A 27,776-nucleotide genomic window follows, 5' to 3' on the forward strand; every position below is an offset into this window, starting at 1 on the left:
AAAGGTTTTAAAACATCTGGTTAACTAAAGGACTCTTTGACAATGAGTTCTAGGAATAGCTATGCTGAACTTTTAGCAAATACTTTAGTTTTGGGATTTCCAATAAAAATAAGTTTCTGGTCTCTAACCAGATCATAATAAAATTCCTAAACTGCCATGGTGGAATTGAAATACCATCTTGTGGATTATTTGTAGAGCCCTCTAGATTACTGTTCTGAAAACATTAACACTACAGCATCTCAGTAACCTAGTAGAAGTTAGCCTTGTAGAAATTAGGAAAATATTTGGGATTTTATGACGGTCTAACTGGTTGGAATTGGAAGATTGCAAGAGTTGATTTTCTGTGGCTAGTTCTTTAATCCAATTACTGAGCAGTCAGCTCATTGAAATCCATGCTATTTCTGGTGATTGACCACCCTTCAATTAAAAGGATGCAGAAAATTAACTGCCAGTCATGAGTCTCTTCAAACTAGGTTCAGATGACTCCAATAGATTAGTTGTCAAGTTGTTCATAACAGGATAAATTGCATGAAATGTACATGTTCTCTGGAAAGTTTAATTGTTTTTTATCCATTAATTTCAATAGTGTGCCTTTGTATACCTAACGCAGCCTTGAGTGAGAGAAAAGTTGAAATGCACCCACCCCGCCATTATAAAAACATTAGACAATCCTGTTTTGCAGCTAGGGGCCCAGCAACAGAATGAACGTTCACCAATGGTAGATCAGTTATAATTGGGAATGTGGAAGAGGCCTGAATTACAGGAATGTCAGATGGTTCATTCGCACGTTCATTAGTACATTGGGGTCTGTGCCTAGGAAAAGTGATCCCAACCATAGACCAGTCAATGAACCCCTTATTTTGCACAACCAATGGAGAATGTAATGTTTACACCTAGGAGATAATATTCCATTAATGGTTCTTTCCAATATACTTTCATGTTAGACAAAATTCTCCATTGCTGGTCCTGCTAATATATCTGATTAACTAACCTTTGAAATCATGTTAAATGCTCAATGAAAAGAGGGAATGTTCATCTTCAAATTCAGATTGAAAGTTAATTGGAAGTGGTTAATATTTACAAAATGTGCACTGTTGTGGAAAATCATCACAGTGAAAGCATTCTCTCTTGTTCATATCAAAAACATGGCTACTTATTTTCGGGAGACAAGAAACTGAGCCTGCTGAAATCATCCTATTAAAGTTTATTACATCACTGAAGCAAAGTGAGTGGAAGAAATATTTTCCTGATATTAATCTAAAGCAATGAAAAGGGAGATTCTAATATGGGCTAAAAAGCAAAAGAACTTGTTAAAACTAATCTCTAAGTCAAATTATCAGGGAAACAGTAAATGTGACCTTTGTCATTAAATCTGAGTAAATACTGATGTATTTTGATGATAGGCACTAGAGTAACAGACGTGGGATCTTGGAGCTTTTGAGAAATTCCAATGCTCTGCATTCTTGCATTGTTCTGTTTTAATTTAGCAAGTGCACATGTTACCCAGCTTCATGGTAGAAGACAAAGACTAAGCTGAGGGCTTAGGTCAAAGTCTTAAAAGTAGAATCAACTCTGACGCACAACATTTCTATAACCTTGAGGAGTCCCTACACATGCACACATTGTACCACAGATCATTGCCTGACACTAAATAGTTTTTAAATGGTAGGGGTGGTGTTTGGAGGAGCAAGCTACTAAGTAATGCCCAAAGTAGGAATACATTTATTTTTACACTTTACAAAGTATATATATATGGCACTGTGCATTGTCTAGAGCATTGTGTTCCACCTAAAAGCAAGATCACACAGGCTGCAGCAATGGTAAGCATCTGTGTTTATGTCATATTGTATTACTTATGAAGTCCACTATGTAGCCTGCATTATCACAGGGGAAAAGATGCAGATAGATTGAGTTAACCAACGTAACAGCTTTAGATGGTTTTTTTATATTGCACTTCCAGCATGCTGCTCTACCACTGCAGTCTGAAAATATATTTTTAAACAGTAGGCAGGATTACAAGAGAAAATTAATTTGGTAGTGAAATATAATCTTTTGAAACAGTAGTTGAAGCTTGGAAGTTCTTAAATGCAAAATATAAAAAGATTAAAAGTTTGCAGATGCCTTCATGGTTGAGTTAGAAAAGTAACCGAACCACATAAACAGGGACGATCCAGATTTGATTTCTGGTCTATACCGAATACTTGTTCTTAGCAAGTACAGTGGCAGTTATCTTCCAATTAGTATCTCATACGTAACACAAAGAAAATCAGCCCTGGCTCCTTGATCTTACGAACCTGGCTTGTCACATTCATGTTGGGCTCCTGACATTTGCTGTCCAAACTCACAAGTTGAAAATTAAAGATCCTGGTATGTGTCTAGATGTAACTCCAAAGTTTTCAACTCTTTCACGAAATGAACACAACAAATTGGCAGGAAAGCCTTTATGAAAATTTGCAAGAGTTTATAGGCTTCTACATACTAAACTGCAAAATGTACAAGCTTTTCTACTTCTTAACGGATTTAATAAGCTCCTATTAAACAGATGATTAATACTGTAAGATCTTATGGTGAGGGGCATAAAGTGTAAAGACCTGCTTCTATAAATTTCTGTAACTGTATAATGAGGTTGTTTTTATTTACTTTTATGTATAAATTCCTTGGTTGAGTGCTAAATTTACCTCAATGTGATAGGCAAAAAGAAACTTTGTGATGGTATAATTTATGTTCAAATAGTTACATCTCTGAGTAAGGTGGTTGTGAATTCACGTCTTCACGTTAGTCTTGAATACATAATCTTAGGCTATCATTCTAGGGCAGTGCTGAGGGGCAGCTGCACTGTTAATTGGAGTCCTGCCTGAACCACTCGGATGGCACAAAACTTTGATGATGTTATTTGAAGATCAGAGCAGCTCTTTTGGTGTCTCAGCCGACAGTGACTTCTCAACCGTCAACACCCAAACAAATTGTCTGGTCATTTATCCCCTTTCTGTTTGGATTAGCTACTCCATTCCTAAACACTACAATGGTGACTGTGAAAAGGTCATCAAAAGTTCTCCCTTTGCATGTTATAAACCAATACATTATTTTCAGCACCAAAAACCTCTTTATAATGAGATAAAGTTAATGCTCATGAATTTTAACATGATATTCAATGAAGAAACTAGCAAATGACGTGAATTTTTTCAGGAGCTTTCTCAGGTCGTGAAAAGCAGCTGTTCCTTATTGATTCACTTGAAGTAATCCATTCAACATAAAAAAATTGCCCTCTTGCTATCATTGAGGTGAATGTACTTGCTCCAGAACTATATGAAATTCTCACTAGTTGTTTTTTTTAAAAAGGGCAGTAACTGTTTGTCAGCTTAACTCTGTGCTGTCATGGCTGCAGGAACAAAAACTGAGGGATGAGGCACATGACGTAAACTTGAGATTAACCCTAAGACTTTATGCATTCAATGGAATTTTCAAGACATAGTCACACTTCTGTTAAAAAAAATCTAGAAAGACATTAGCTGTTATCAGAGATTTTCCAGTACCTCAGAAAATATGCATCTTCAGTGGGGTGGGACTGCTATCCATCATGAAGAAATGCCCTTGATGACAGTAAATCATAGTTTGTCGTCTCATTTTTAAATTTGTTTATGGGATGTGAGTGTCATTGGCTAGGCCATCATTTAACTGTCCATTCCTAATCGTCCATAGGGCAATGAAAAATCTACCACATTGTTGTGAGTCTGGAGTTACATGTAGACAATACTGGGTAATAACAGCAGAATTCCTTTTATATAAAAGAGCACTAATGAAGCAGTTGGCTTTTGTGAGAATCAGCAATGATTACATAGTCATTGTTAGGCTTAATTTAATTCCTGATTTTGCTTTCTTTTTGAACTGAATTCAAGTTTCACTGTCTGCCCATAGTGGGTTTCAAATCCATGTCTCCATTAGCCTAGGGCTGTAGATTGCTACTCCAGTGACATTTTCAACATGCCACTGCCTCCCCATACAAGGAATGGACTCTCTGATCTCCAGTGGAAATCCATGGCCAAACATTATGATAGCAGCCACTAAAAATGTTCCAAAGCGTCCGCTTGTAATTTTATTTTAAACGGTTAAACACGGGCACACTTTGCTCTGAGACTGATTCTGTCCAGTCCTCTGTTGGAAAAGCTCTGTGACTTCCAAGCAACTTCAGATAGTTGAATGCAGGGGTTGGTGGAGTTTTCTCATAGGCAGGAATTAAGCTTCTATTTAGGGAGTGGGTGGAAAAAGGAATATGATAGAGTGCATCTCCAAGCAAATTTCATCCTGATCTGCTTTAGGTCTGACAAATATAAGATGGAGGGAAGCAGCAAAATACAAGAGTTGAATTTTATTTTCAGAACAGTTTTTGGTCTGGTTGTTAAATGTAAAATTTTCCCCTATGTATAACATAAAAAATGCTACATGATTTAGGATATAAATATTTGGGTTATTGTGCTTGCTGGTGTTTACAGTTCCCTGCTTGCTTTTCAGCCTCAATTATGATGCACAAGTTGAAGGTAAATTTTACATCTTAGGGCAAAGAGGGTCAATTTATATTTGAAACTTTTGTGTATTTTATACTCTTTTACCCTCAAGGTAAACCTTAACATACCATAAGATAGCCTACATTATTGTACATTAGCATCTGTCCTTTTAAACTGATGCTGATAAAGATTTTTTTTTAGGCTCCCAAGAAGGCAAAGAAGAAAATAGAGGGAGCAAACTCCAATGTGTTCTCTATGTTTGATCAGTCACAGATTCAGGAATTTAAGGAGGTAATTTTATTGACATTTCTGTAACCAAAACTGTTATTGGACCTTAAGTCATTTTTGTCAGTGGTGCAAAAGATCAATAACTTGAAATGTTAACCCTCCTTTCTTTTCTCCAAAGCTGCTACACATCCTATTGAGTATTTCTAACATTTTCTATTGTTATTTCAGATTTCCTGCATTTACAGTATTTTGCTTTTCGTTTGATGCCAGATATACATATTGTTTTGGGGTTCCTCTAATGTAAGCTGCTTTTGCACCACATCTTTGTTATCCATACATATCAATGCTGTACTGGACAGCCTCCCATTCTCCACAAACTTGAATAGCTCAAAACTCTGCTGTCCAGATCCTAACTCACACAAACTCCCACTCACCAATCACCTCTGTGCTCACTGACCTACAATAGAATTGGATCCACCAATGTCTCAGGTTCAAAATTCTCATCTTGTTTTCAAATCCCTCCATAGCCTTGCTCCTTTCCATATGTAAAACATTTTGAAAGCCTACAACTTTGCAAGATCTCTGTGATCTTCCAATTAAAGTAATTTGTATAACCCAGACCCTTTTCTTCCCACTGAGATCCTAAGCTCTACAGCTTTCTAACTTCCTTCAACGTTTCTATTTTTTTTTTCTTCTTTTTTTTTTGAAGACACAAAGTGCACGAATCTTTATTCAAATTCCACCACCAGGAAGATAGGAAAACAGCCGGGTGGCGGTATAGCAATTTTATTTATTTATTTATTATTTTTTTCTTTTTTTCCCCCAGCACCCATGGTGTGTGTGTGCAGGTGTGAGACACAGTGGAAGACACAAAGTGCACGAATCTTTATTCAAATTCCACCACCAGGAAGATAGGAAAACAGCCGGGTGGCGGTATAGCAATTTTTTTTTTATTGGAGAAATGATGCACTCCACTCCCTGCGGAATCTCCTGTTTATTTTTTTTCTTTCTTTCTTTTTTTTTTCCCCTACACTACCACCTAACTGCGGTAGTGCTTATTTATTTTCTCCAGCACCCATGGTGTGTGTGTGCAGGTGTGAGACACAGTGGAAGACACAAAGTGCACGAATCTTTATTCAATTTCCACCACCAGGAAGATAGGAAAACACTTCAACGTTTCTATAGTGACTGGAACCAGGTGGACCTCGTTGGACTATGAGTCCTTGATTAGGATTGTTAACGTGGGCCAATCAGGACAGCCTTGGCTAACCAATATAACCAGGACAACAGGTCCAGACAGCGAGCCATGGAGGGTGGGTGTGGGTGTGGGTGTGGGTGTGGGTGTGGGTGTGGGTGTGGGTGTGGGTGATTATGGCCAACTGCCTGACCTGCATCCGTGGGTATGTCAGAACCCGGGTGTCCTTGGAGAAGGAGCATGCGGTGTCCACCAACACCCTTGAGATTTTCAGGGAACGGTGGGCACCACAGGGAGTGGAGTGTATTATTTCCCCCTCCAACTGTATTTTGATTTAATCCCTGCCCTCCCCCTCACTTGTTTGATCACACAGCATTGCCCTTTGATGTGAAGGGCACTGCTTGTCACTGGCCATGTTTTCCTGTCTATCTAGGTCTGAGATATTTTTTAGGAGAGATGGCACCTATTAACTAAGGAGGACCTTACACAAACTACAGTCTACTTTTTGTAAATGTTTCTTCAGCACTTTTGTGTGGAAACCATTATAATAGATATTATTCCAACTAAATAAATTTAATTCAGAAATAGGATAAAACCTAGTAATTGGAATCTGGGGTATTATTGATTTAAGACAGAGGAAGTATGTATTATGTTGGCCAATTGAAGAAATATAGCCAACACATTCTTTTTGCTGATGCATACAATTTCATCATAGATAGCAAAAGAAATCCATATCTTTCTATGTTCTCACACAACTTTCTGTTAGTTCTATGGAAAAGGAAAACTAATAATTTGTCGCCTACATTTCTAACAAATTAATTAATAAGATGTGGTTGCCACCGATTGGGCCAATATGTATTGCCCGTCCTTTATTTGGCTTTGAACAGAATGGTTCGCTAAGATATTTCAGAAGGCAGTTAGGAGTCAACCACATTATGATGAGTCTGGAGTCATAGGTCAGCCAGACCAGGTAAGGATGGCAGATTTCCTTCCCTAAAAAGGACATATTGAACCAAATAGGTTTTTACAACAATTAACAGTTGTTACATGGCTACCACAAGCCTAGCTTTTTATTCCAGATTTTACTGAATTCAAATTTTACCATCTACCACTTCACCAAACTCATACCGCTGTTCCATTAACCCAGTGTCCTGTATTACTAGTCCAGTGACATTACAACTGAGTCACTACATCCTCTAAATGATCTCCTCACTAATTTTTATAAAACTAAATGTCAGTAACAAAACTGATTCTTGATGCAGAGAAATCCAGTGTTACCAACATTTTAATAAAATTAACATTGAATGTTTTGTATAAACTTAACATTGTATCTCTACACTTTCAGTGTGTGCTGCTATTTATAAAATCTGAAATGTTGTTGGTCTTATTTTTGTAGTTGTATCTATCCAAGTTCACCCTTTCAGGAATTTATGTATTTGAACTCTGTTCACCTGCAGTGCTTTTTCATTGGGTGTTTATTCTCATTCATTGTTTATGTTTGTGAACTGAGAGGAGACATCATATTGCGAAGTGTTGTAGTCTTCCTGAGTAGCTTATGAAGAGAACATTGCTAAAACTATGGCCTTCAACATCAAGTTTATTAATACTGACATCGGCTAAAACAAGAAGCACAAAGTCTAACACGGAATGATGTACAGTTTAGAACACTGATATACTATATTAAATATGTGTTCCTGTTGAATCTGAGACATAAGTTATAACCAAAGATACCAGTTTTTAATACTGTATTGATTTTGCTTTGATGCCAGGCTTTTACAATAATGGATCAAAACAGGGATGGATTCATTGATAAGGCAGACCTCAGGGACACATTTGCTGCTCTGGGTTAGTGTCACTATTACAGAATGATTTTCACTGCTAAGGTCAAAAGACATTTATTAATGGTTAATGATCTATTCAACAGGCCGCCTGAATGTAAAAAATGAAGAACTAGATGACATGATTAAAGAGTCTGCTGCACCAATTAACTTTACAGTTTTTCTTACCATGTTTGGTGAAAAGCTGAAGGGTAAGTGAAACAAGTGATAGTAATGAGTCGTTTACAAAGGAAAGCCACATATTATTAGAAACTTTTGCACAAATTTTCCAGCTCACCAGAGATTGCACTTTTGGGGGATAGGGCACATGAAGACTCTATGGAAGCCTTGCACCCACACAAGCACAGAAATTGTCCAGGAAATTTAACCTTCCGTTGGATTGATTTTTTTATAGCCCATGTCCCTCTGCAAATACTTCCAGCACTGAGGTTGGTGTTGGAGGCCCTGGCTAAATACAAAGGTCTTATTTATGTACTTACTCTAAACAGACTTTGTGTGTTTGCACTTTTTCTAACTCGGAGATTAGCCAGTATATTTGACTCAATTCACTTCAACCGTTCAACGATTTCATCCACTCATCTATCTCACTTATTCACTCACTTCGGCCATCTACCACACTTACTCATACTCCTCCCCAATTCATTGACCACACTCACACATCATCTAACCAGTTATTTTCTCATTCCCTCTTTGACCACTACAGGCTGACTAAAAGGTGTGGACCTTTCAAAATCTACCTGAATATGGAAACTAGTGTTGTGAAAAGAATCTGTCTTGACTTTCAAAGTCCTAAGTTGAAAATCATAAAAGGATCCAGGTTGTAGATATCTGCACAGGCAGCAATAATGTGTGCAGCATCAATGCTGACTGCGAGATCTGGGCCATTGTAACTACTGAAAGGAGGAATTTAGCAATACATCAATATTAAGGCTAATTTGCAACTAAGGGCTAGGTGGTGCAAGAAGATTCTAGGACCCAGAACAAGAATTCACAAAAGACATTGTGTGGATTAATATTTCTGTAGGTTTTTTCCAAGATTAGTTAAGAGCATTTGAATCTCACATTGTTTCTTTATCTCATTACTGTTCAATTTAAATGGGCTAATTTAATTATACAAAAACAACGCTGTCTTCAAAAGAACTATGAGAATGCTTCATGTACTGAATTACAAAAATAAATTCAGAAGATTTTGCCTATTAAGACAGTAGACAAACTCCTGTAACCCAGCTTCCCTATGTCAGCTCCCAGTTTTCAAATGCCTCAAATAAAATAGTCCTCATTCTTGAGCTTAAATCCTTCAATAAACTCCCACTCCCATCTCTTTAACCTATTTCCACTTTTACAAAGTCCAAGCTCCTCTGACTCAAGTCCCTTGTCGTGACATCCTCATTCCCATCACCAGAACAGATAAAAATGGCATGAGCAAGGCAACAAACCTGTCTTGGCCACAAACTGTAACCTCTCTGTCCAGCATATACCTCACTCTGCCAGTACCATCAAGTCAGGGGACTAAATTTAGTTCAAGGAAGAGTTATGAAAAACATACCGCAGGATCTAAAGATAAGATGCCAATTTGAAAGAGCAATACGCTGCAGAAGAATTATGCTATGAACAGAACTGGAGACTATATGGATTAGATCAGATTTGCTTTGCAGGTATATCCAGTGGGCATGTCACCAACAAACACCAAGAACATCCCTCTCCTTCAAGATGTCAGAACGCAGCATGTCAGTGGGGTAGACAAAGCTGAAGTATTTGCAACAATCTTCATTCAGAAGCGCTGAGAGAATGTTCCACTTCTGTCTGCTTCTGAGGTCCCTATTATCACATAAGCCAGTCTTCATCAGTAATTTGATTCATTGACTACATCTGCTTGAGAACTAGCCATGGCTTCAAATTCCTCTCATAAAGGTACTCCAGTGGCACCTACCTACAATTGGGAAAAAAGTGCCGAGATATGTCCTGTCCACAAAAGCATGATCCAGCCAATTACCATCCCACCAGACTACTCCCAATCATCAACATATTGCTAGAAAGAGTGCTTGATCATGATATTCAGTGACACTTATTTATCTATAACCTGCTTACTGACACTCAGTGGGCCTGGTGGAACACAAACTAAGCTCCTGACCTTATTATGGTTTTGATTCAAACATTGAAGAAAGTGAAGTGAGTCACTGCCCTTGAAATCAAGGTACCGTTTGGCTGAGCAAAGTATCAAGGAACCCTAGTACAATTGAAGTAAATAGGAGTTAGATATAGTGGTGGCAGTTATGCCTAACATACCTATCTTAGTGGTTACTGAAGGTCAATCATCTCATTCCCATGACATTGTTACAGGGGTTCCTCAGGGCAGTACCCAGACTGAACTATCTTCAGTTACGTCACCTTTCTTCCATTAGTAGGTCAGAAATGGGAATAGTCACGATGATTCACAATATTTAATTCACTTTGAAACCATTGAAGCAGTGCTTACGCATACGCAAAAAGCTGAGAACAACAAGCTGATATTTTCCAAGTAACATTTGCATCACAAAAATGTCAGGCAAGGTCCATCACCAACAGAGAATCTGATCATTTCTGCCATAGCTGAATCAACATCTTGATGGTTCACAATTTGCCAGAAAGCTATCTTGATCAGCCACATAAGTTCTGTGGTTACAATAGCACTGGGTATTGAGTGATATGTGACTTCACTTCCAGATCTCCCCAAAGTGTTTTCAACCTAGATGAAGCACATGTCAAAAATGTGATGGAATACTCTTCTTTTTTTAGACATTTAAAAAGCACAACAAAAAAAAGGATGAGGCAGCCTATTTAATTGACAGCCCAGCTATCATGTTAATCATTTACTCCTTCCGCCACTGGTGCACCATGCTCCAGTGTTCACCATCCACAAGATATCCTGCAGCAATTTGCCAAAGCCTTTTCAACAGCACCTTCCAAACTCAAAACTTCTGCCATCTTGAAAGATAAGGACAGCAGTTGTAATGAGAACATTAAGTTCTCCTCCTGGCTAGAGAACCCTTCCGACTAGAAATATACTGATGCCCCTTCATGATTGGTGAGTTGGTTAAATTCCTGGAACTCTCCTCCTAACTGCTGCAGTTCAAAAGAAAACACTTAGCATCACTTTCTCAACAGCAACAAGTGATGGGCAACAAGTGCTGGTCATGCTTGAAAAATGCACTCCTGCTAATGAAGGAGAAAAAGAAAAAAAATCAAGTGATTAGGAATAAGTTGACTTTTTCCACCTCCTGCATTAAGGACACGGCACCAAGTATTCATTGCTGCTCTTTTTGATATGGGCTAACTTGGGCTAAAGCAGGACACATGAATTTTGTGCAAAATGTTGAAAATTGAATACTATCTAAACTTGATTTAATATACATTAAAAAAAAGTGGTGAGAATATTTACTCTGCACTTTCCAGTCACACATTAATAAAAGGTTGGGATTACCTATATCCTCTCTGTTAAGAGATAATGCAGAGAATAGCAAAATAATTCTCAAATTGGATTTTTAACCATAATTCATTATGGGTTATGAAGTAATTGCAATATAAAAATAAAAATATTATTCTCTTACACAACTTCATAGGCACAGATCCAGAAGAGTCAATCTTAAATGCATTCAAAGTATTTGATCCTGAAGGCAAGGGTGTTTTGAGGAAAGATTAGTAAGTATATATTATCTTATGTATAGCTTTTCAGTTTATGCTTCACATAAAAATATGTTTCATAATCCAAAAGTGTTTACATTGATTTGAACTTATTTTTCCCCCATTTTTTGTAGCATTGAGGAAATGTTGATGACTCAAGCTGAAAGGTTTACCAAGGAAGAGGTAGGTTCATGCAAACAATAGATTATCTTAAGAAAGAAAAACTGGAGATTAATTCATAAGAATTTCAATACTTAATTTTCCTTACTGTAAAAGCAATCAAAGTAAATTAGTCACCAACTTTTAAACAACTTGTTTTCAGCTGAAGCATCTTTGTTAGATTGACTTTTTTTTCACTCTATAATCACCTCTGTCTTCCTCATGAGATATCAAAGAGTAAATCTGAGGATCTCACTAATTTCCAAGTTGGTTTTACTCCATACATATATTAATCACTTAAGTCACTGACAACCAAAATAACCATTTGAGGATGAGGTTCAATGCCAACTATGGTTAGCTGCTAGAGTGTTATTTTTAATCCTAGCTCTGGGGTGAAAATTAGTGGGGAGAAGATTTCACATGCATTAAAAGCACCTTGTTATTTCACAGATGGTTTATTTTCTGAGCTTATTTTCTGCAGCCAATTAAGTTTAAATGTATCATCATATGAACACATTACTCCTTGTCCAAATATTCTCTTCCTCCAATAAATTCATATAGCCAAGCCCTTGTCTTCATGTGGGGCAAAAGGCAGGAGATGCATGATAGCTGCACATGTTTTTGTTCTCTTATGTCACTTCGAAGAAATCTGTAACTGAGCTACTTGAAAAATATTCTTTAAAAAATGGAAAAATGGAAACCTCCAAAAAAAATCACTTTTCAATACGACAAAATATCCCTGTTATCCCTTAAAGAGCCTTGCTTTTTAGATATTCACATTTATTAACATATCGTACATGAAATATCTTTTCAGGTTGATCAGATGTTCACAGCTTTCCCTCCAGACGTGTCAGGTAACCTGGATTATAAGAATCTGGTACACATCATCACTCACGGAGAAGAGAAAGACCAAGAATAGATCATTCTTTGCTATTTTCATGTTCATCTGCACCTTTCTTGTTTTATTCTTCTTTGAATAAATTACAACTCAGTTATTTTTCATGTTGTTTCTGCACTTTTTTTTCTAATTTACCAGTAGGAAGCTCTATTTTTACTCTTTTATAGTTCAAGATATAAAAGGAATCAAGTTTTATTTTTAAACTTAAATATTGAAACAGGTAAAAGGTGAAAATAGCTGTTAGAGAAAATGACAGGAGTTAATCAGATCAAGCATGTAGAAAGAAGTATCTGTATTAGCTGAGGTGAATTGCAATAAAAATATTAATTGCTCATCTTAAAGATGATGTCAAGTCATCAACTGTACAAGATATTAGTTAAGTATTTTATCATTATTTAGATTTTAGTAACTAGCTTCTCCAATAGCATGTTGTACAGAAGCTTTGAGAAATAAAATTGTTTAATTCTAAAAAGCCATCTTACACATTTCAGACTGAAGAATACTCAACATCCTTTGTTACAACTATGAGTATAGTTTATATGTGATTCTTGTATGTTTCTGTAACCAGGTATGAGAGCAGACAACTTACAATATTTTTGAAAAAGGCAGAGATTGTTAAATTGTAAAGGAAATAAAGTATTACAAGTATTTTCTTTACTTTTCAAACATTTAGGAAATAAATGCAGTTGCTAAAAAAGCATTTTTGAATTTATACCTCCTCTCTTGTCTATATCCTCCAAAATTTCAAAATCAGAGGGAAATAAAGTTGGGATTTCCAATACATTAGTCAGTTTTTCCGTGACCCTTTGTCTTTTATTTATATTACAGCATTTCAAAATACATTTTTTATATATTTTACATTTAAAATGGGATTATGAATTACATAGAAAAAATGTAAATCTATTTCTTTTGGAAAAAAATGTAATTTAATTTATTATGATCCTATGGGAGGTCCAAAAGAGCCACATTTACTGAATGCCTTACAGGTGAAGAAAATATCAACAAGTTACTTTTCATTGCTGTGACTTCAACATTAATCAGAACCAACATAAATTAAACATGAATTAATAGGCAAACGATTCTTCAAATAAAAAAGGCTTATTTTACTTTAAATATTTGATATACGGATATATTGTACATTTATGAAAAAACACTTACATTACTCCCACAAACATGTGGTACAATATGCAGTTTCAAATTTGTTTTATTTAGCTTCTGGTATGTAGGATCTTTCATTTTCCCATTCAATTGATTTGGCCATTGAATCATGTGCACTAGCGGCTTTTCAACATTGGGGACAGTTGTCGCCCAAACCATGCAAAGTCTCTGTCATGATAGTCTTGATAGCACAGATTCCCCAGAGACTCCTTTACATGATCCATTTCATAAATCGTATTGAATGATCCTGTTAGCTCTGGCATAACTAATGAAACAGCAGTAAAATTATAAAATTGACAATCCTACCACTAGCCCTGTCTTCGGTTTTCTGTGCTATTTAACTATAATTACACTTACATGCCTCATGTAAATGTGCATTTTCTGTTCTTACATTGTCTGTTGTTCTTCTTTGTGTCAGTCAGCCACATTGTTTCTTAGCTTCCTTCTGATGTTACTTCCAGTTCAAGGGTATCCAGTACTTTGTAACATCAGAAGAAATTACAATTAATTCCTTTTCAATTGACAAACTCTTCAAAGTCCTCGATAAACATTCTGGAAAATAATTATAAATTTCACAGACCTTTTTAAAGGAAATATCTATTTTCCTCACTAATGCTTCTGGATAAAGTTAATCACAACCTGAATTAAGACACAATCCATTTACACTTACGTCCATCTTTTAAAGAAGAATCTTGAAAAGATTCTGCTGACTTAAGTTTCAATGAAATTCCTGTATAATGTATGATAAAATATGTCTGAAATGTACAACTTGATTGGTAATGTGCAATGTACAAACAATTTTGATATTGAGTAAAAATAGATTTAAAGTTTATGCTAAATAACTATTTCATTGAGTCTGTGCGTGGAACTGAATCTGTAATTCAATCACGTGGCATTTCAAATGCTGCTTTAGGTTCTTATTAAATGATCGTTTCAAATTCCACATTCACTATTTGCAACCATATAACAGGACAATTTAAATTTCACTGCTGGCTACTGATGCTAACGAAAATACAAATATAAGTAAAAGCATATAATTTGGCCCCTTGAGCCTGCTCCACCATTCAATATTATAAAGGTTCATCTGTTGCATTTTGAATGCAACATTCCCATCTCACTGTTAATCATTATTTCTCCGCTTAACAAGTCTATCCACTTCTGTCTTAAGGATATTTAATTACCTCACCACTAACATTTTCTGAGGCAGAATTTCAGAGTTACAGAATCATCCAAGAGAAAAGAAATTCTCCTCATCTCTGTCTTAAAAGAGGGACCCGAATTTTAAAACAGTGCTCCCTAGCTCTGGACTGACCCAGAAGAGGAAATGTCTTTTCCACATCCACCACATCTATGTTCCTTACATAAGAAGACCAAAACTGCACACAGTATTTCAGATGTAGTCTCATTAATGCTCTGTATAACTAAAGCATAACATTCTTATTTCAATGTCCAACTGCTCCTGTATTAAAGGGCAGAATCGCTCCTGCGTTAAAGGTGGCATGGTGGCTCAGTGTTTAGCATGCTGCCTCACAGTGCCAGGGAACTGGCTTTGAAAGTTTCAGATTACAGTCTGTTTGAAGTTTGCACATTCTCCCTGTGTTTGAGTGGGATTCCTCTGGGTCCTTTGGTTTCCTCTCACTGTCCAAATATGTGAAGGTTAGGTGGATTGGCTATGCTAAATTGCCCACAGTTTCAAGGGATGTGTCAGGTTCATGGATTAGGAAATGCAGGGTTACAATGATAGAGCAAGGATGTGGGTCTGGGTAGAATGCTGTTCAGAGGATCAGTGTGGAGTTGATGGGCTGAATGGTATGCTTCCACACTATAGGAGTTCTATGATTCCAAGAATCTTATTAGCCTTTTGATTATGTGCTGTCCCAGCATTCTAAGCTTTGTGACTCATGCATGAGAACATCTAAATCTCTGCAGCTTGGAATTTTGCAGTTGTTCTCTATTTAAGTAATATTCTGCTTTTTAATTCTTCTTGCCAAAGTGAACAACTTCACACTTGCCCAAGTTTTACCCCATCTGCCAGGTTTTTGCCCACTCACTCAAACTACATATTGTTTGCAATTTCCTTTTGTCTTCTTCACAACATTCTTTCTAACTATCTTGGCATCTTTGATGAATTTAGCTACCATGCCTTTGCTCCCTTCATTTAGTTCATTGATATGAGTTGTAAAAGTAAAGACCCTAGCAAAGACCCCTTCAGCCTCCACATGTCACATCCAACCAAAGACCCATTTATGCATAATGATTGTTTTCTGCCAATATTCTGTCCACCCCAACATGTCACTCCTGTACAATGAGTTTTTATTTTCCAAAATAACCTTTGATGTGGCACTTTATCAGAATTCCTCTGGAAATAGCTTTTAAACTTAAATGTGAAACATTGACAATTAATGTACTCATTCTTATGCAGAACTGCAGGCTGAATACTACCAGAAATTGACTAAGTATTAATTTCATAGAGTTTAGTAGAGGATTTTTCTTCGCAAAGCCTAATGAGTTTTCTCACACTATCATCCCAAACCTGCCTCATTAATGACATACCATGTTTCTATGGCAATCCCCTCATCCAATGCTAGCCTAATGCTACCTACTCGCTGTAGGTACTGCTGGGATGACCCAAGATTCCTAGCATCAGCACCATATTTAAAAGGTTGTTGTGCATCCCATCAAGTGCAAGCATTCAGAAATGCATGGTTCATGATATTTGCCCCAGCAGATAAGGGGAAATTGATGTGCCACTTTGTGGACATGGTCCTAGTGGACAGGGCTTCTTCACTCCGCAGCACCAGATGAGGCCATGACACCAGACTGTGTCAGCCTAGTCCCAAGTTGCCACCTGGGTCATTGCAGTCCCAACTGTCCAGAGGAATGCTCAGTATGCAACAGTAAGGTCACTGTTTCAACAAGTGCCACCATTCTGAGTCTGCTACCTCACACCAAGGCTCATGGTCTCCTCTTTCATTATCATAATCAAAAGCCTTCCCTTACTCGCTCTCACCCACCCAATCTCCCAGACTACTAACCCCACATGGTTTCTAAGCATTGCAGTCAGTCACTCAGGACACTTCACCATCTTTCCCTCACTCGCACCAACACTAAAAGCTACTTTCACTTCACTCAACTCCCCCCCATTGTCTCAATTGAGGAACAAGTGGCCCACCCAATTGCGCAGGAAGAGACAAGACAGTGTGGGGTGCTAATCATTCAGCTCCTCACCCCCTACGAGTGATCCTGATCATGACTACCCCAAGCAGCCAATTCATGTGTGCCCTACACCATGGACTGATAGGCATCAAAAGATGAGGTCCTTTTCTGAATGTGTTGATTCCTCTGACAACAGCCCCCTTGATTTGACTGAGGATTACTCCGATTAGACTCTGACCATGGCCCATTTGGTTAAATGCAATCTGTTTGCCACATAGGGTCTGAGTGCATGCTGTGGGTGAGAGATTTACAGAGGATGGTGCTCCACCCCTTGACTGATTACTGCTGGGAACCATGACAAACTGCCTGACTTTGTACTAGTGTTAAATGGCAAGGCAAGACAAAAGTCCTATGAGCCTTTAAGGTGCAGTTGACAGGGCAAAGTGCTAAAGACAAGGCAGGGATACCGCAAGTATCCAGATTTATGCACAGTGTGTACGCTAAGAGACAGCGATAGAGCAGTCGGAAATACCACTAAATCATTGAGCTGGGTGCCTGTTCCTAAGAGCAAAGCATCCTTGCAGCAACATTGCAATGTAAAGTGCTAGTGTGCTCTTAAGTGCAGCACTGAAGTGCAGAAGTGTTCTGTAAATGTTTCTATCAGAACGTCGAGATCTTCTTCGGATAATGTGGTATTCGGATAATCGAGGTTCCTTTGTAGTTAATAGGTTTGCAGATGACACCAAAATTGGAGGTGTAGTGGACAGCGAAGACTGTTAACTCAGATTACAATGGGATCTTGATCAGATGGGCTAATGGGCTGAGCAGTGGCAGATGGAGATTAATTCAGATAAATGTGAGGTGCTGCATTTTGGGAAAGCAAATCTTAGCAGGATTTATACACTTAATGGTAAGGTCCTAGGGAGTGTTGCTGAACAAAGAGACCTTGGAGTGCCGGTTCATAGCTCATAGAGTAACAGTACATAAGATAGTGAAGAAGGCATTTGGTATGCTTTCTTTTATTGGTCAGGTTCATAGCTCCTTGAAAGTGGAATCGCAGGTAGATAGGATAGTGAAGAAGGCTTTTGGTATGCTTTCCTATTGGGAAGGATGTTGTGAAACTTGAAAGGGGTCAGAAAAGATTTCCAAGGATGTTGCCAGAATTGGAGGATTTGGGCTACAGGGAGAGATTGAATTGGCAAGGGCTGTTTTCCCTGGAGCATCGGAAGGGTGACCTTATAGAGGTTTATAAAATTATGAGGGGCGTGGATAGGATAAATAGACAAAATCTTTTCCCTTGGGTTGGGGGAGTCCAGAACTAGAGGGCATAGGTTTAGGATGAGAGGGGAAAGATATAAAGGCGACCTAAGGAGCAACGTTTTCACACAATGGATGGTACGTGTATGGAATGAGCTGCCAGAGGAAGTGCCCATTTAAAAGGCATCTGGATGGGTATATGAATAGGAAAGGTTTGGAGACATATGGTCCAGGTGCTGGCTGGTGGGACTAGATTAGGTTGGGATATCTGGTTGGTATGGACAAGTTGGACCGAAGGGTCTGTACATCTCTATGACTTTGACTCTATGACTTAAAGTGGATTGGAGGTGTGCCATGAGAATGGAGTGAAGCTGGCATGTATTAATATCCATTCCTGTGGATATGAGATGCATGCAGCCATTGTCCACTGTTATGGACCAGACCAAACACCCTCAAAATATTAAGAAGATTGTCTAGACCCAAACATTTTTTCTTATTTTAAAAGTAAATGAAAGGTTTTGCATTCAAGATGCAATTCGATTGATCAAACTACCGGATTTAAAGCAAAACACACTTTATTCATCTACTATAGTAAAAATACAACAAAGGAAAGAAGGAATTGGAATAACAACTCTAATGGACAACTTAACAGAATAGTAGACACAGTAACTATTACTAATTAACTGTTCCAATATAGTAACATCTCATGCACAGCCTCTGTAAAAAGGCAAATTCAGAAAACAGATTGTTTCACATGCAATTCCTGCAGCAGGCAGAGAACCCCAGCTTTTGGCTGTAACTGAGAGAGGGACAAATAATATCTCACACTTCTTCAACAGTGGGTGGGATCTTGACCATGCCCATTCAGGCTGCTTCTGTGGTGGTGTAGATTGCCAGTGCAAAAAGGATGTTGATAGTTCAGATTATGTCATCGGAATGTGAGAATGCTCACTTAATCTGAACTATCAACATCTTTTCTCCACATGAAACTCCAATATAAGTTTCATATTCCTGGCGTCTCCCAATGATGGAAATTTCAAAACACAATGCTCCACTTTAAATTTCTTCAATGTTTTATTTGCCTGAATATTACCTTGCACTTCTTGGGATTCTTTTTAATTCTAATATTTCAAAACTACATCTGGCCTTGTTTGGGTGTCCAGTCCAATCAGACTTCACAATACCTCCAGTTCAGTTTTGGAAGCTGCTATATCTTTTTGTGAGACCCTACTTTGACGAATAGCAATGTGGCTCACAGTTTCCAAGTAAGATTAATGATGTAAAGTAACACTAGATTTATTCTGCAGCACTTTCAATCCAAAGTACTTAAAAGCCCCAAAAAACTGATTTTCAATTTAGAATTCTGTCTCAAGTCCATTAATGACAATGTTTTCAAATTCACTGCCACTATCCCACAAAAAAATCATGTAGATGCATCATAAAGATGCCTGAAAGCTGCCCTTCTGATGCCAGTAAGAACATGACAGGGTCTGTTTTTAGCTAAAGCCAACTCAATTTTAATCTGACAGACTACTGATAAATATCAAACGCTAGAGGCATCATTTAGGCAACATACACTTTTTTTTAACTTCCAGAGTGTCTCCACTGCATTTGGTGCCTCTTTTGGAGGACAAAGAAAAACTTTTACTGCTGGACTCTTGAGTTTTGTCTTCCACCTTTGTACTTCATGGTCCCAATCCATGGTCTTAAACTCCTTGTCATCATCCTGTACATTAAATTGCACATATTTCTATAGCCATGGTGATTTCTTTTAAGATACAGTATGACAGGAACAATTCCTGGAGAGTAATGCTTTGCTTTTATTGAGTAAGTTTGACGATAAACAGCTGCACATTAAGCTTCAGACAGAAGATTCTGGAATTTCTTTTAGGGGAAACACCTAATGCTTGAAGAAAATCTTTTTGGATTGGTAGCTTGCAGAGGTTTGAAGCTGGGTGTGCAAGACAGTTGCTCCCGAGGAAACTAGTTCATAATGTTAAGAAATAGGTTACCTCAGTGTAAGCAGTTAGTCTGAAGCTTCAGACCAAAAGTATTTGGCTAAATCCCTGAAGGGGTTATTTGAAGCTGATGAAGTCTAAGATTGTATGAAGATTAAAGGAAGAGGATATAATGAAATTAACTCCTATATAGGTGATAGAAAAAGGAATTCTCTTTGGTATGAGTACTGTAAAGGACTGCTTTAGGGATTAATTGGATTGTATTTTGCTGTGTTTTTGAAATTCTTAAACCTTCATTATATGTAAATAGTTTGGTTTATTCCTTTTTTCCCATTTCTTCTGTGAATTGTCTGTTTTATTGTTAAAACCAAATATGCAGCGCTGTGTGTTTGTATGTTAATGACAGACCATGTCATTAAAAAACCAAAACAAAAATATAATCTGTCCAGCCAAATAACTGTCTGTGATTTATCTTGTCCAGTAATATCATCAGATAAGATTATAACAGATCCCTAATATTGCTGTAGTCCTTTGGGACCAATGACCTCATATTGCCCTTAGAACTGATATGTCCAACAATAGACAAACTGTAAATTGCAGCAGTTTGGTCCTCATAGTTGTACAAAATTTGGGTAAGAAAGTTACTGGATTGTCATTATTTTCTGCAGAATCTGTAAAATTGTAATACATACTAAGTGACCTTGAAGAGCGTAGCCAAACTGTCTGATTCCCATGTTGCAAAATTATTAGTTTTCTGTCTTTTCCAATAACCTTCCCCAAGCTCTCCTTTCTTGAAGCTCCTTTTTTCATGATTAATCACATGCCCTGGATTGAAACTGGGGACTTACTCTATATCTTAAATCTTGAGATTTTTTGAGATTTTAGCTGGAATAAACGCTTTTCTATCTCCATGTACCTCCATGTATCTCCAAAAGTTCTGAAAAAGTAGAACTAATTTAGCCTCCTCCAATAATGGGAGTTATTACTGATGGAACTTCAGGATTCCTACTAAAAACTAGTATATCCCTCAAACAGATGCAGTGATTTCTTAGCACATACAACTTATGCTAGTGAAGATGATATTTTACAGTTTGAATGATCTACCAACATTTTATGAACCATATTGTTTATTGTTATACAGTTCCTTTCACATACTTCATTGCTAAAAAGGTTTTTTGCTGTCATATTCATAACAATTACATTCATATTTGCACACATCTCTAAATTCATCATTAGCAAACATCCCCTCATTATTGTAAGAAATTTTGTTGGTAGTCCAAGTCCAGTCCTGAATCCATTTTTAAATTACCTTTTTCACAATTACTTTCTTATCTTTACTATAAATTATTGTTGACTGACAGAATTTGATTGCTAAATTTATAAATTGTAGAATTATTTTTTCTCTTTATCCTGTACTTTTAAATCAATAAATCATTTAAAGAAGTGTTATTGACATTAGGGGTAGAAATCTAGAAAACCGAAAACTGACTTAACATTACAGTTAATTTACCCATCTACCATTTGAAAAAATTAAAAACATTAGTAAAAGATGTAGAAATAAAGGATAGAGAGTACAATAATCTCATAGAGATGTGACAGAAGTGAGATTTGTAAGAAATATTGTCACAAAGCTGGTCCCTTTTTTCTAAAAGCTGTTCCTTTTCTCAAGGATACTGTGACCTTAGTTTTTTTCAGAGGGGTCATAAACCAGCTCCCATTTCCAATTAGACTGGTTTGGTACAGAGATTAAAGGGTATTGAGAGACCTTTTTTGTTTATATGCAAACAGGTGAGACTTCAGGCCAAAGTGGTCATGTTTTAGAAATGATCTGTATTATAAGGGGGAGTGGTCAGCTCTCTAGCTGTGCAGTTCAGTCCAGAACTGGTTAGAAGTTCAGCAGTAGACTGTGTGAATATGCTCTCTCTCTCTCTTTCTGCCCTTCTAACTTCAACCTGTAAGCATCTGTTCCATCTGTGCTATTACCTCATTGAAATCTCCTGCAAAGGGCAGAACTGCTAGTAAGTTAGCTTGGTTGACTCTCAGGTTTTAAAAGAGACAGAAATTTATTCACAAAATTACACAAGGTAACACAGACTACAGAATAAAGAACCCCTCAGAACTCACTCTATACAAACTAGACTTAATTATGTTGTTCCAAATACACAACAGTCCCAATAGGCAAACCCCCTTCAAAAAGCAGCTAAAAAAATGGAACCTGGTAGTCAACCTAGATAACTTCAGGTAATTTTCACTGTACATTTACCGAAACAAATTGCAAAGTTATCGTCTGGGTTGCCTGCTCAAGAATGTTTTGAGTCGTCTGGCCTAGTCCATAACAATATCAAAGGATACCATCAAAGACTTTAGCAAGTCTTTGAGTCACATCTGAAACATCGACGTACTGAACAACATTTCTGGAGTTCATTCTCTTACTGAAAATCCAAACTTTTCTTCACTTCTCAAAATTATCAATAACATTTCTGTCCTCATTTCAATTAATTACAGCTGTCTTTATGTATTGTTGACGACTGATCACAATTACACCCCCAGCATCCACCCACCTACTTTGCTCTCAGCCCCATCCCAACCCCACTAATTATGTCTCATCCTCCTTCCCCTCCACATTCCTGATGAAGGGCTTATGGCCAAAACGTCAACTCCCCTGCTCCTTGGATGTACCTGACCTGCTGTGCTTTTCTAGCGCCACCCTTTTTGACTCCACTTAGCCCAGGGCAAAGCACTGTGAAATAATTGGTTGGTAAACAATCGGTGTGCAATGAATTGTGATTGCACCAAAATGCAATTGTAAATATATTTATATAAATGCTATTACTCACCTGAAATAAAACTTCTGAGATTCATCATTCAGTTTCTTCAAACTCTTGATTGAAGCAAATAGCTGTTAAATTCTCACAGCTAGGGCTACACATACTTTTACTCTTTAACTTTTTATAAATATATAAAGGGGGAGAGAGTAACTCTGAGTAATTGTTGGCCTTTTTGAAGCAGAGACTGGGGCATTTATTATGGATAATGAAGAATGGTAGAGACATTGGAGGCAGTACAGTGCCCAGACTGGTTTCTGGGATAAGGGCCAGCCTTATGATGAAACACTAAGTAAATCGGGCCTATATTCTCTGGGAATTAGAAGAATGAGAGGTAATCTTAAATTAAGTGCTTAGATATTGTTTCCATGGGTTGGACAGCAATCTCAGGAAAAGGGGTCAATCAGTTAGGGTTTGGATCAGGAGAAATGACATCCTTGAGGGTTGTTATTCTTTGGAATTCTCTATCCCAGAGGGCTGTGGATGCTCCATCATTAAATACATCTTGGATTGATATAGATTTTCGATCTCACGGAGAATCGAGGGATGTTAGGAAGTGGGAAGGAAAATAGAGTTTAAATTAATTTTAGCAATGACTACTTTGAATAGCAGAGGCTTGACAGTTATATAGTCTCCTCCTGCCCTATTTCTTGAGTCCTAACTCCTGTTAATGCATAAGTTGCAGATGGGAAATTTTGTAAGTTGCAGATACTTAGAAATTGTAGATTTTATGCTGAAGAAATCTAGACAATTGTATAGATATAAAATAGAGACTTAGAAAATAACCAGTCCAGAGAGGCAGAAGTTTTGAAGCTAACTTTTAATGAAGTTATTAAAAGATAATTTGATGGGTATATTTATCATGAACATTGTGAAATAGGATTGTTTGCTCAACACCTGACGCTTCAATTAAAGAAATTTCAATTCCTGAGAAAAAGGTAGCTGAAATGTTTTATCTGACAGTATGTTGAGTGATTTATAAGTGCTACCTAGTGGCAGTGTTGCTAATAGCTATGTAAATATTGGCATTTACCAGTGAAAATGATTTTGATCAGGCTTCAGACAATACATATAATTATGAGATAGATAGGTTTATATGAGAATGCCAGCACTATTGGCAAGTTCATGTTAGGTGGCTGTGCCCATTTTCTTGTGGAAATTTTAATTGTACCCTAACATTTACTTCAATATATTTGACTTTTTATGTGATCTTTTTAAAAGTTCAGAAGCCAGTAAAAGATGCTCCAAGTTGTGAGTTGATTAGCAGGATCAATGTTGAAGCACTAAGAGATTTCATGAGCATTGAAAGATGGTCAAAAGATATTGGAAAGATTTGCCAGAATACAAAGTAAGGATTTTCCTTTAGGCCTTGGAATACTGTAAGTTGGTTTTCAAGTTTGAAGAGTCACTGGCCAGAAGCTACATATCAGAAAATAGGTGCATAACATAGGAACTTTTTTGAGGAATAACTCAGAGGCATAGCAGACTAACAATGAAAAACAAGTGTACGAATAACTAATTTAATTTTATTCGCTTGAAAAAAGTTTATTTATGTTTTACTTTTCTAACAGGATCAGACATGATATCCTTTGGAATTGACCTTTGTTATCCTTTGAAATGCCATTGTTCCTTACTTTGCCCCTTCTAATTCACTCAAAACCAATTCACGCAGTTGGAAATAATTCAAGGGAAATAAAAGTTCAGCATCTGTTGGGGGACAAGAAAGATGAGCCAGATATTATTGTATAGTACTAAATGAGAATAGTCAGAATATCTGAAATGGTTAACTAGCATTTAATTACCAGTTTCTATCTCTGTCTCAACTTCAACCTCGTCATCTATTATTGGTGGAATGATTTTTATGGGTTTCATGAACCTGATCAGCTCTGTACCAGCTGTCAGTATATTCACTGTTGGAATACTCGTTGCACTACTTGCAGGACTAAGTGGGGGACTTTCCTTCTGCAATTCTGCTATTTGGAGTATCAGCATATTTTTCTGTAGCATGTCAATGGATTTTCTTTCTATTATGCCTGTAAAGTAACAAATGTGAAAGTTTCAAGAAATAATAGGCATTACAGTACCAGTTTGTAAAATGTATCAGTGGTTGAATTTGTTGAGATTATTTTATAGTTGTGATATAAAGGAATCTGACATTGGAATAATTCATCTTAACTCCATGGAAGCACTCCAGGCCTGACAATTCAGTAATAAAATACTACAGATGCTGGAATTCTGAAACAAGAATGGAAAACACTGGAAATTTGCAGCAGGTCAGTCAGCACCAGCTTGCAGCAAAAGGGTTAATGTTTCAGGTTGGTGATCTTTGAAGAGTTCCTCAGAAACTGTCTGACTCGCTAATTAATTCCACCATTACCCATTTTTATTCTTGACAGTTCAGTTTTGAACTAAAGAAATGCTGTACCATTAAAAGTGCTGACTTCCTACTCTGCAGCTATCTCTGTGCATCTCCATTTACTTTGGCTAACATGCCAATTCTATTCATCACTCACCTTCAACCACCAGCCTTTTCTTGTCTTTCTCTTATCCTTTTTCCATCTCAAAATTGTCCAGGAGAGTTAACTGCTGCTCCTTTGACTAAGTTACTAAGATTCCCTTCCTAGCCCCAATGATAGCTAACACCATAAATGATTGCCTCCTCAGACTATGGCACTCGCTTTCAAAAATTTCATCATTGCCATCTGCTCAAAATTATCCTTCTGTTTGGCAAATTTCAAATGCTGTTTCTTTGAAAACAGCATTCTTGACTATTGTTGTATCTGAAATCATGCAGTTTTTCCTAAAAGTGTCTCTTCAAATGTTTCCAAGTTTATGTCTTGCAACAGCAACAAAAGGCTATGTCACAGAACACCAATGAGACCCCAGTTTAAGACTTGAAAATTAATAGAATCTCAGATGCTAACAAAATTAAAACAAGAATAAAACATTATAGTAACATTCAGTTTCTAATTAATGCTTATGTATTATAGCTTGACATTAAATATGAAAATCAGCATTTTCAAAGTACTTTGTAAAAATTTTATTATTTTATGAACTCATGAATTTCAGTAGGGTTCTTCGTATTCCCTGTTGACAGAAGATTCAGTAACCTTCCTCTCTACCACTCCTCATACAAATTGTGATAAGTCTTCCCCTCACCACACACAGCATTCTTCCCAAAGCCCCTCTCCATCATTCTTCCCTTTACAATCACTCATTATCAGCACCTCTTCACAAACCCCATCCTCCACTCCACATTCATGCAATCAAAAGTACCTGTTCAACAGACAGACAGGAGCAGAAACCACAGCAATACTTGAAACTGTCTTTCACCTTCCTGATTCATCCACTATGTGTCTTCATAGCATTTTCATGCACACAGTCAGTGACTGAATTACACTTGTCTTACGCAAAATCAGTGTGTAACCTTCCCCAGGTCCTTTCAAACTCCCTGTTAAAACTGGTTTCTGATGTTCAAGTGCACTTCAGGCTGTTGGTGGAATTGATCCAATGGGTTCAGAACTGTGCTGCCTGAACCTTTGGACTAGGTCATCTCCTCTCTTCAGCTGCATTTGCTGCCTTGGAAGAAGAGGAGCTTGGGACATGAAATGCAATATCTGTGACCCCAGGGAGATTTGCAAACTCTAGTTTAAGAATTCCTGCTCCACTGAACGTGATTAACAACATCCTTTCCATCATATCTCTCAGGCTTCTCCCACCAACCTTTACATTTATGAGTGTTGTCTAAACATTGGCTCCAATTAAACACTTGAAAAACCAGATCCATCAATTTCAACCTTGTGATAAACTCCATGGAGTCAGTTCTGCAATAGCACAGTAGTTCTGTTCTCTTGCAATTCTGTGTTATGAGAAAGTTGTGTAATAGCAGCACCATTTAAACTAATGGGGCCAGAATCACGTTATAACCAATACACACCTCAAAACTTCACACTTTAGAAACAGTGTCCCCAATTTGTCAACTGTGTTATAATGAATTTAGGTTAACAAAACACACGTTACAGCAGAACGATCTACTGATTCCATCTTCCTCATTCGTCACTATCTCAGGTTCATCCAGACTATTCACATTCTGTTTTGCTTATTGTTGTGCTAACTTCCAATCCCATGTCTCCTCCATCACAAAACTGCTCACTTCAATCACCTATAACATTGCTCCCCTCTGTCGAGCTGTTGCTAAAACCCTCATATCTACCTTTGTCACCTTCTAACTCAACATTTACACTGCTTGCTTGGCTTGTGACATACCATTCACGCAATGTTAACTTCACTCCACACAAATCTCTGTTGCACTTACCTTATCTTGCAGTAAAAATCACCTTAATCATTGGGTCTGCTCTTGCTGATCTGTAATCCCTCAAAAACTTGTCAATTCAAATTTTCATCTTCATGTTTAAATCCTTCATGGCCTTCCCCTAACTATGAAACTTCGTTCAACTTTAAAACCCTTCATTAATCACCTTTGGTGGCTGTGCTTTTAATCAGCTATACCCCAGACTCTGGAATTTTCTTCTCAAAGCTCCCAACTGCCTATTCACTGTAAAACTCAAATCTTTTTGAGTTTGAGGTCACTTTCCTAATACCTCTTTCTTTGACTCAGCATTCTTTGTGTTTTATTTAATTATCACTCATTTTGTGAAGTGGCTTGGGACATTTTCTATGTGAACGGTATTGTATAAATGTAAGTTGCTGCTCTTGTCTTTCTCATGAAATCCAATAAAATTAGGCTCTGTCTGATTGTTTAGGTTAATGTAAAATATCCAATGGCACTTTTCTGAAGACCAAGGCATACAGATATCACAGTCAATATTTATCCTTCAACCAACACCCCTGGAACAGAATTGGTCGCTGCCATTTAAGACAACATGCTGCTTGTAAATATTAGCTGTTACATTTGGCTAAAATATAGTAACTGCATTAAAAA

At 37.3% G+C, this 27,776-nt stretch overlaps 2 protein-coding genes across 2 annotated transcripts in view; one reads left to right on the forward strand and one right to left on the reverse strand.

The window, feature by feature from the left end:
* Positions 1–1,713: 1,713 nt before the first annotated feature.
* Positions 1,714–12,577, forward strand: LOC122562654 (myosin regulatory light chain 2, ventricular/cardiac muscle isoform). The gene is made up of 7 exons (XM_043715679.1): positions 1,714–1,820; positions 4,704–4,793; positions 7,695–7,770; positions 7,850–7,954; positions 11,363–11,441; positions 11,558–11,606; positions 12,397–12,577. Exons 1-7 carry the CDS (start codon positions 1,818–1,820, stop codon positions 12,499–12,501), a joined length of 507 nt encoding a protein of 168 aa, XP_043571614.1. The 5' UTR covers positions 1,714–1,817; the 3' UTR covers positions 12,502–12,577.
* Positions 12,578–24,078: 11,501 nt separating this feature from the next.
* The window catches only part of LOC122562410 (coiled-coil domain-containing protein 63-like), a 90,236-nt gene continuing 86,538 nt past the window's right edge, over positions 24,079–27,776 (reverse strand). The window contains exons 11-12 of the mRNA XM_043715267.1: positions 24,637–24,867; positions 24,079–24,541 (exon numbers count right to left, since the gene is read on the reverse strand). Of these exons, the coding sequence (XP_043571202.1) occupies positions 24,465–24,541; positions 24,637–24,867 (308 nt within the window). The 3' untranslated portion in view covers positions 24,079–24,464. The remainder of the gene's footprint in view (positions 24,542–24,636; positions 24,868–27,776) is intronic.

Source organism: Chiloscyllium plagiosum, chromosome 25 (genome assembly GCF_004010195.1).
Source record: "Chiloscyllium plagiosum isolate BGI_BamShark_2017 chromosome 25, ASM401019v2, whole genome shotgun sequence".
NCBI classification, from domain to species: domain Eukaryota; kingdom Metazoa; phylum Chordata; class Chondrichthyes; order Orectolobiformes; family Hemiscylliidae; genus Chiloscyllium; species Chiloscyllium plagiosum.

Coding starts and splice junctions, on each gene's coding strand:
- LOC122562654 (XM_043715679.1), top strand. Junction 4,794..7,694: donor AGATTCAGGAATTTAAGGAG/GTAATTTTATTG, acceptor CTTTGATGCCAG/GCTTTTACAATAATGGATCA. Junction 11,442..11,557: donor GGTGTTTTGAGGAAAGATTA/GTAAGTATATAT, acceptor CATTTTTTGTAG/CATTGAGGAAATGTTGATGA.